Genomic DNA, 10,275 nt, shown 5'->3' with positions numbered 1-10,275 from the left:
ACCAAGTACCTTTATCCTCTGAGCACGGAGCAGCCGGCTTGCTTGGACTGGCAATGAATCACGGGAGATCCAATGCTACGTTGGATACGCCGAACCCGCCCTTCAAAACGGGCAAAAAGAAGGAGACTTTTGCCGGCTGCGTAAGGAGGAGTCTTTCAATCCCAACAAACCTCAGCGCTGAGCTATGACATCGCGCTATGACGCCCTGCTATGGTGCCGCGCCAATATGCTGCACTAATTGGCATAGCAATCTGGCCTTCGGGAGGATGTAGCCTCTGAATTCGAACTCGGCATCAGACATCATTACATCACCAACCAGAAGGATTTCAGGGGGAAAAAACATAAAGTATTAATGCTAGAAATTTTTAATTAGGGATCTAGATGAATAAAGAAACCCATAGGAACACCAATCATCCAGGCTGACAAAGAGAAGGAAGTTGCGAACAAATATATGCCTGTCCCTCTAGTATTCATTTTCTTCCTCTTCTTCTTTGTTGGTGCCCAGCAGTCCGTTTATACGACCCACCTCCTTGTAATGCTTCTCCAAAGTAGCCAGGACCTCTCTGGCCTCGTGGAACTCTCCCTCTTCCATGCCTTCTGCCACATACCAGTGGACGAAGGCCCTCTTGGCGAACATGAGGTCAAACTTGTACAACCCAGTCTCATGGGAAAATGTACCCCCACTACGTTGGTCCACACTGCAAAACGTAGTGGAGTTACATTACATAAAGGTATTTGAAAGACCTTTATTTGACCTTTTAGTTTAAAACAATTTGTTTATTTTATTTTTCTAACTCAGTTTTCTGTCAGTGTGACGCAGATGCAGCAAACCAGATAAACTTACATCTGAATAAGGAAGGTTGAAGGTTTTATCTGAGAGAAAATATGTTGACTGCAAACACAAAAAGACAATCTGAGTATTTAATCAGCAACTTACACCAAAAAATATCACCCACTTGCCAGATAGGTTTTTAGAAATTCTAATTTGTTATAATAATTTTATCAAGTCCTGTTTTTTTTTAAATAATAAAAGAGAAGCCATAGAAGGTTATTGTGTTTTGAAATGGTTTCTGTAATGAATACACGCCATTAGATCAGTGATTCCCAACCAGGGGTTACTTGTACTCCTAGTGGTCCGTGAGTGCATTGCAAGGGGTACATGAAATATTTCATTTCTTAGGTAGTAAAATAAAATATGGCTGGGGTCTGTTTTGCTTTGTGAGGACGTGATAAAAAAATAAAAAATTACACAAGCTTTTATCAACCAAAAAGCACGTTTTTCTTATTTGAGTTCAGCTTTGACACGAATTAAAAACCAAGAGGAACATTCTGGGTGCAGAGAAGAGCCTGGGATGTGCTGTTTTTCACCCTGAGCAACCAGAGCTCATCAAAGCAGCCCATGTGTGTGGATGAAAACAAAGTAAAACTAATTAAGTCAGTGTAACTATACTTTTTTTCTGTATTTTGTTTGTAACTCCTGCAGTTTAAATGGGATTATAAGGGAGTTACACACAGGAGCTCCAGTTTTATAAATACAGATTTATAATATGATTTTATTTATTTATTTTTTGCTTCCTTTCTAACCAAGCAACATATCTATGTTGTTTTTATTTGAGATGGAAATAAAAGATTAAGCAAAGTAAAAGATTAAGTAAATTTTTTTTTTTTTAAACAGTTATTGTACGTTTCACTTTTGGACAATCTTCAATACTTTTGACTGAGAGGGGAACTCATGGTAAGAAAAAAAAGTTGGGAAACTATTAGAGCATCCCAGTGAAAGGAGAGGCGGATTTTGACAGCAATTGCTTTCCATACGTCATTTAATTTAATGATTAGCCACTAGGGGGCGGAATTGGCTCAGGTTGTTAATCTATGTGGGGTGGAGGGGGGGCACGCACAGCTGATTGACAGCTGCTGAGCATGAGGGAGCCCAGTCCTCCTGGTCGGTAGGAAGGAGCAAAGTGAAGGAGATCCAGGAGGCAGCAGAATGTTTCTCCTCCTTTCAAGCTGCTAGAAAGAATCTCCGCTGAGCGTTAAAGTCATGGCTGCCTCTGAACTTTACTCCAAGGTAGGAAGCGACAATGATAACAAAGCGGTTTATCTTCGTTCCTTTCTAAGTCCGTTTGGAGTAACGACTGAACACCAACGTTTAACTTCTTAACGGTTTTTTTCTGAACTCTTGAAATGAACGTGTTAAAAGCAGCTCTTCCTTCCGTTACTCTGCCACATGAACATGAACATCCTCATTACGCGCATGTCTGTTTGCTGCCGCAGATGATGAAGCTTTTCCAACCAGCTGTTGCTGGGGGCCAGGGGTCTGCAACCTGCGGCCCCGGGGCCACATGTGGCTCTCTAGATCAGGGCTCAGTTAAAATTATAATCCGTTAATTTAAACCGAATTTAACACTGAAATAAAATTAGAACGTTTTTCCATTTTAAAATCTAGTGTTTTTTTGAAGTAGAGAACAAAAATCGTTCAGTTTGGTATAAACACAATTTCCTGACTCACCTTTTTTTTTTTTTTTTTTTTTATAAAACACCTAAACTGTTTTGTTTTTTGTTTTTTTTTGGCTTAATGAGAGCAGTGGGCTTTAGGCTGCCCTGCAAGGCATTACAGTCGTAGGGAAATCATATTTAAATGTCAAATAATTCTGGTTTAAACATGTATATAAATGTTCTATTTATCAGACCATATTTTCCCAAAAAAGAACATTTCTATTTTTAAAAAAAACCTGTCTTAAAATCTGTGTTTTTTTCGTTATCTTCTGCAGGCCAGTTAGTTCTACGTCAGCCTGAACAACTAAATTCGACCAATCATATATAACGCTCATCTGTCAGTTAAATGTTTTCGGTCATAGCATCTTGATTCATATGTCGCAGCTAATATATGCAACGGTTGAAACCAGAATCCTTTCCTTTCCCATTGAGTTGCGTCCCAGTGTTCACGGGGATGGACGTCTGTGTCTTCGGCAGGCGTAGAGCTAACAGAACTGGCAGCGTTGCGAGGCAAGGGCTCAAACATGGACGGCTGGAAGCCTTCTACACCAAACCAAGCTTCTGCCGCCCTGGCGTCCTCTTCCACAACATCTTCGTCCCCGCTTTCCTCCTCTAAATAAAAAATGGATGACGGAGGAGACTCATCCACGACCTCCGACACTAAACTCTCCTCCTCTTGCATGTTTCCGCTGTCCATAGCGTTCCTTGACAGCGTCGTTTCTAAGTCACCAATTTAGTGCTACTTGGTCCCAATGGAATTTCCCATTGGGAACCTGCTAGCACTAAGATGCTAACTGGTTAGCAAGATGCTTCCGACAAACCGGCCACAACCAAAATTGATTGCGAACCTTCCGCCACAACAATCCCGCCCCCTTGATAAACGACCAATCACATTCACTTTATTAACTCCTGTAAAGTCGTGCACCACTCAGGAGAATTTAGAAATGCAACGGTTCGAACGGCCGCCTCCCTAAGACTTTAACAACCCCCCTTTCAGAGACATAGACAGGTATGGGGCATTGCAGGCTAACAAAAGATGCCAAACGACCCCGATTCCAAAGGGGGGGACCCGTTCATCCGTTTCTATTTGCATGTTTTCTAAACTAAAACCAGGCTTTGTTGGGCTGCTGGATAAAACCTGGAACTAAACGCTATTTCTGACATTTTGAATTGAAAAAGCTTCCTGGATGGGAAGCAAAACATCATCAAAGTTGGAAACAAAGTCCAGTGGATTGTTTTTAATTTTGTGGATAAAAAAATGATATATTGCTATACTCTAAGAATAAATACCAGTCTTATTGGTTTTTATAAAGAATATCTAAACAGGACATTAAAAGCAGCGGAAATATGTTTTGTAGAGCTATTTTTCTTTTAATTATCTTAAAATTGTGTTTTATTATTATCATACCCTATAGAAGAAAAAGCATGCTTTATCTTAATAATTTTTTTAAATGTTTTTCATTGTCTTTAGCTAATAAAATTAATGAAATGTTTGTTGTTTAAAGGAATAGTACACCCAAAACATGATTAGCCTTCATTTTCTACTCACCCCCATGCTGAACAACACTCTGGAGTACTTTTTTGATATCTCAAATGCATCTGGAGATCTGGGAGGCTTCTTGCTGTCTGCTGACATTCAAGTAATGGAGGTCTATGGCGCCCGAGGCAGAAAGGTCCATAAAAGTCCACAAAAAACGTGTCAATATTCCTCCATACTGCTCGTCCAATGTATTCCAAGTGTCCTGAGTGGGTAGCGTCCAGAATTTACTCTAAACGAAGTCATTTAGAATTTTTTTAGAGCATAAACAGTAGTGTATAGGATTTCCTAAAAGCGCGTTCACGAGTCTACGGAAACCGCGGCAGACCAAACCAGATGAAAGTGCGCATTCAGCGTCTGCTCTGCCGATAATGCAAGCGTAGAAGAAGAAATGTGCTGTTTACCTGTGCAAAGAAAGAAACAACGAAAGAAAAATGTCTGAGGACTTCAGTGTTGAGGAAGAGCATGAGTTCTTTGCCGAGCTGAATGCGCACTTTCATCTGGTTTGGTCTGCCGCGGTTTCCGTAGACTCGTGAACGCGCTTTCAGGAAATCCTATACACTACTGTTTATGCTCTAAAAACATTCTAAATGACTTCGTTTCGAGTAAATTCTGGACGCTACCCAATCAGGACACTTGGAATACATTGGACGAGCAGTATGGAGGAATATTGACACGTTTTTTGTGGACTTTTATGGACCTTTCTGCCTCGGGCGCCATAGACCTCCATTATTTGAATGTCAGCAGACAGCAAGAAGCCTCCCAGATCTCCAGATGCATTTGAGATATCAAAAAAGTACTCCAGAGTGTTGTTCAGCATGGGGGGGAGTAGAAAATGAAGGCTAATCATGTTTTGGGTGTACTATTCCTTTAAGCTGATAAAGCCGATCAAATGTTTGTTGTTTAAGATGGCACATATTTACCCAAAATAAAACTTGTTGTATTTTTATTTATATATGAAAAAGTCATATTTTGCGTCTCTAAATGACTTTTATTTTGCCAGACTCTGTGCAAAATGGCTCTTTGGATATGAAAGTTTGACACGTTTCTACATTTCTGTATATTTTTAAATCCAGAATGCCCACGTCTGGCTCCCAGATGCATCAGAAGTTTGGAAATCTGCAGAGCTCCTCAGAGACTACAATCCTGGTGACTCGACTCTGTCTTTGCAGCTGGAAGATGGAACGGTGAGACACCCCCCCCCCCCACTAAAAAACCCACAGAAACACACCCAGACGGCTCAACGAGATGGAAATTGATTTGCAATGTTCTCAAAGTGCCAAGTGCATATTTCTTCCCTCGAAGCTGGAAGCAGAGCCTAGTAAATTTAGGCTCTATGATGGGTTTTGGTGACAGCTGGGCTGCTGTGTAATCTCTGCACACTATCTGGCAGAAAACGCAGCTTTTGGTCGTATTTCTCTGAATAAAATGTTTTTGTTGCCGTCAATAAACGCAAAGTGAGTCAAACTGGGGTTTAAAAAGTTTTCTTCCAGTCCCGCTGCTACCCGAAGGTACTGTGTCGAGTTTGGGCATGCACATCAGGTATGGAAATAAGGTCAAATATTATCTTGAGTGAACATGAACAGGCCACGCTCAGAGGCTTTCCTGTTAGCTTCCACTTCCAAGTATCACTGAAACACACAGACCTGCAGTGTTTGCATGTTTTGCTTGTTTTTATATAAGAGAGTATCCGTCTTCTGATTTAGGATATACTCAAATTTATTTACTTTTTTGTATCTTTTTTTAGGTTTTGGAGCACAGAATAGACCCCAAAACCCCAAACCTACCCCCTCTCAGAAACCCCAACATCCTGGTGGGAGAGAATGACCTCACGGCTCTCAGCTACCTCCACGAGCCGGCCGTGCTGCACAACCTTAAAGTGCGCTTTATCGACTCCAAGCTGATTTACACCTACTGTGGTAATGAGCTTCCTCTCCTTTGACTGCGCTATCACTGTCAGCCTAGACTTTGGATCCTTACTCACTGCATGTGCTGATATAACCTGGACTACTTTAAGCTGATTAGTAGGATGCTGGCTTTAAAGAAACACAACACTATCATATTACTGAGTGTAACAGTGAGCTTGTTGCAGATATTTTTGATTTATGCCCAATATTGAAGCGTGCTCTGCACTATGTTGTTCCACGCCACGACCCCAGAGGGCCAATCAGGAACTAGCTGTGGGTCTAGATACGGCCGAGGCGGTGAGGAAGTGGGGGCAAGTTTGTGCGACAACAGAGGGACATGAGGGCCAAAAAGAGGGGGGATCCAGGTGGAAAAAGGGTCCAGCGTTCTCTCGCACCTCGCTCTGCTAGCTGCTCCATCTTCACCAGTCGTTTTCCACAATGGCGGCCATACAAACAAAACAAGCCGGTTAGGAAATTCTAGTGTAGAGAGGATGTAGATTTGACCAATCAGAGGCCTCCTGTCTGCGGTCTATTCAGTTTATTTCTATAGCTCCAATTCACATCATTTCATCTCAGGTCACTTTCCAGTTCACCAGATCATCCAGTCAGATTGATTCAAAGTTTTCTATCTAAGGAAAACCAGCTGATTGCATCGACTCATTGACTCTTCAGCAATCCCTCACACTAAGCATGCTTGTAGCGACAGTGGAGAGAAAAAACTCCCTTTGAACAGGAAGAAACCTCCAGCAGAACCAGGCTCAGTGTGAGCGGCCATCTGCTGAGGCCCACTGGGGTTCAAGGAGACAGAAGCAGACATAGAAAAAGAAGCATAGATACAAAAGGCAACTGTCAACCAGCTCCACAGGCGGCCCCGTCCAGGAAACACACAGCCAGGCAGACGAGCTCCGAGCCAGCTCCCATGTCAGAGGATGAAGAGAGCACATCCAGTTAGTCACAGTCAGAGAAACAGGACTACACTGGAAAACAGGCCAAGCTCCAACATCTAGAAACAAAGGTGTTGATGGCAGCAGCACAGCTGATATACAACCTACAATTTGGGAGAGATGCAGCAAAGTGTCTGCGAAAGGGGCGGGGCATATCTGCGTTAACTGCGACACACACGCAGCCTTTACAAAACACTCTTGGGAACAATAGCCAGAAGATTCACCTCTCACCTGCCCTCACCTGACTCACACTTCAATGAGACATGTGACCGAGGTCTGACCAGGGAGTTAACGACCCATCAGATCCCCCCAACAGCCATTAACCTCCCAGGTGACCTCCATGGCCAATCCGGTACGAGGGATCAGAGCCACCTTTGGTTTTTCCCCTAAATCTGTTCCACCTACAGCATATTAATCTCAGTGCTTCCCCCTCCACTAGTTAGAACTGAAGAAGCCTCTTGGATGGAGAACGTCTTCTAGAAAACTTCACGTCCAGTTGCCTAGACTTACGTTTTTCAAGCTCATCCTAGAAATCTGGCCCTTATATGAAAGTATAAAGAAGAAAGTCAGCAGGAAGAAGGGCAGTATTGAGTGAAAATCTTTTACAGATTGTAAGACCTAAGTGTGTTCTCTGCTCAACAACTCTAAACATGCAGCAAGTGCAACAACAGACTGGTTCAAACTGTTTACATTCGATTCTGTGGCAAAATTAGTTTGCAACACAAGTCTAGAGTTTATGCAAAGCTGGAAGAGACACACTGAAGCTAATTAATGTTCTAAAATCGAATAAGTCAGGGGAACTGATAATAAATAAAAGCAAACCTTCCTCGTCACAGTTAAATGCTGTTTAATGTGCTTTAACTAACTAACTAACTAACTAACTAACTAACTAACTAACTAACTAACTAACTAACTAACAGGTGTTTTATCCATCAGGAATTGTTCTGGTTGCTATCAACCCCTATGAGAGCCTGCCTATCTATGAAGCTGACATCATCAACGCCTACAGCGGGCAAAATATGGGCGATATGGACCCCCATATCTTTGCAGTAGCTGAGGAAGCATACAAACAAATGGCCCGGTAATACAACCAGTAATATACAGATATTTATGTATGTAGTTTTTTGTGTTTTCAATATGACTCTAAAGTTGTTTCCAAGTTTGAAGATGTTTTCCTTCCCATCAGGGAAGCTTTTTCAGTTCAAAATGCATTGCAGGCTAACAAAGCAGCCAAACGACCCCCATTCCAAAGGGGGGGACCCGTTCATCCTTTTCTATTTGCATGTTTTCTAAACTAAAACCAGGCTTTGTTGGGCTGCTGGATAAAACCTGGAACTAAACGCTATTTCTGACATTTTGAATTGAAAAAATCTTCCTGGATGGAAGAGAAACGTCTTCAAACTTGGAAACAAAGTCCAGTGGATTGATTTTAACTTTTTTGGAACGACTATCACCTGGATGACTGAGAATCTCCACCAGCATATTTTAATGTCTCTCTGTCAGCTTATATTTTTGCTTTATGAGAGTTCTTGAATTTTCCTTTCCATACAGAGATCAGCGGAATCAGTCCATCATAGTAAGCGGCGAATCTGGTGCAGGTAAAACGGTCTCTGCTAAATACGCCATGCGTTACTTCGCCACAGTCAGCAGCTCGTCAGGGGAGACCAACGTCGAGGAGAAGGTTCTGGCATCCAGTCCGATCATGGAGGTAAAATTTACCGCTGTGGGAAAATCTAATACACATTTAAAGTTTTTTTTCTTTTTTTTTTTTAAGACAATTTGCTTCTTTTTTCCAGGCCTTTGGGAATGCTAAGACAACAAGGAATGACAACAGCAGTCGCTTTGGGAAGTACATTGAGATCGGGTTCGACAAGGATCTCTGCATAATCGGCGCTAATATGAGAACCTACTTACTAGAGAAGTCTAGAGTTGTCTTTCAGGTAGATCTGTGTGTGTAGAACTGCAGTAGTGGACAAAGTCCTCAACAGTTGTACTTTGATACTCATAGTCAAATCTTCCCCCATTACAAGTAAAAGTTACTTGGTTAAATATCTACTGAAAGTATTGAAATACTCACTTTTGAAAGTAACTATTCAAAAGTACAAATTCAAAAATACAAATTAAATTTTCTAATATCAGTAAATTTCTGTGTAATTTATAAAAAAACTGTAACTTTCAGAAACCACCTGCTGTATTAATGTAGAACCTCCTGCTATAGATTCTACACCACCTGGAAAGAACTTCAGTATAGAAACGCCAAAAAAATAAGGACAGATATTTTGATTAATATTAGGGATGCAGGATATTGGGATTTTGGCCGATATCCGATATGCCGATATTTTAAAACTCATGTAGCCGATAACCGATATCGATACCGATGTTAAAGCTGGACAAAAATAAGTAGTCATTGAAAATAGCAGTTTTGTTATCCATTTCTGACACTTTGAAAAATAATATACTCTAATATATTTTCATATGCTGATATCAAATTGATTTTTAAAAACGCGGTATCGATCTATTTTACTTTCAAAATCTCGTGAAATTTCATCGTTCTGTTACAACCTCTCGTGATATTTTGCAAATTCTTGTGAGATTTTGTTAGTAAAATAGATCGATACCGCGTCAATATATCAACATATAAAAATATGGCAACATTTGGTGAATTTTCGGGGGATTTCGTAGCATAACGATGACATATAGCAATATTTCATTAGTAAAAGAGATTGATATGGTGTTTTTAAATGGCAATATATCAGCATAGGAAGATATTGGGATATTTTAATGTATCAATATTTTTTCCCTCGTCTTTAGAAGTTTTTAAGTCTGTAAAAAATAAGTTTTTTAGACTTTAGAAACTCAGAAGCTGATCAAATATCGGGTTAAATATCGGTGGGGTGGCCGATGTCCGATATTAAGTTTTAAGGCCGATACCGATAGGGGGCCCATTATATCGTGCATCCCTGATTAATATTATTTATTTAAAAACACGAGTCTTGATTCTCCTCATATTTTCAATATGGAATCTATTAGAACCAATAACTCTGCTTTCAAACTCATCCTACTGAACAACGTGGCCACATGGCAACAACTAACGCCTTATGTTAGATCTTTAATGTTTCTCTGTAGGAATTAATGCGATAGAAAAACACATAATTGGGAGATGGAAGACGGATTTAGGATTTCTTTTGGTTTAGTTTCAGTCCCGGTTGAGTTGGCCGTCATCCACAGACTGAAGTTATTTTCTCCTGGTGAAACATCTCAGTCTGGAATCAATATAAAGTCGTGTTAAAGTGTCTCAGCTTAGGGTTAAACTTTTTAGTGTTTTACATAAAAGCCATTTAGCTCAGTCTGATCTCGTCGGACCAGAGCGCCTTCTTCATTGGGTTTTATA

At 40.8% G+C, this 10,275-nt stretch overlaps 1 protein-coding gene across 2 annotated transcripts in view; it reads left to right on the top strand.

The window, feature by feature from the left end:
* The first annotated feature begins 1,888 nt into the window (after positions 1-1,888).
* The window catches only part of LOC119792547 (unconventional myosin-Va-like), a 39,227-nt gene continuing 30,840 nt past the window's right edge, over positions 1,889-10,275 (top strand). For both annotated transcript variants that reach the window (XM_038299241.1, XM_038299231.1), the window contains exons 1-6: positions 1,889-2,068; positions 5,110-5,220; positions 5,781-5,952; positions 7,821-7,965; positions 8,436-8,592; positions 8,681-8,824. In XM_038299241.1, the coding sequence (XP_038155169.1) occupies positions 2,042-2,068; positions 5,110-5,220; positions 5,781-5,952; positions 7,821-7,965; positions 8,436-8,592; positions 8,681-8,824 (756 nt within the window). In that variant the 5' untranslated portion in view covers positions 1,889-2,041. The remainder of the gene's footprint in view (positions 2,069-5,109; positions 5,221-5,780; positions 5,953-7,820; positions 7,966-8,435; positions 8,593-8,680; positions 8,825-10,275) is intronic.

Source organism: Cyprinodon tularosa, unplaced genomic scaffold (assembly GCF_016077235.1).
Source record: "Cyprinodon tularosa strain WSP-4 unplaced genomic scaffold, ASM1607723v1 ctg1117, whole genome shotgun sequence".
Lineage (NCBI taxonomy): Eukaryota > Metazoa > Chordata > Actinopteri > Cyprinodontiformes > Cyprinodontidae > Cyprinodon > Cyprinodon tularosa.
Note: the sequence above shows the minus strand (reverse complement) of the source record. Positions and strands in the feature narration are given on the sequence as shown.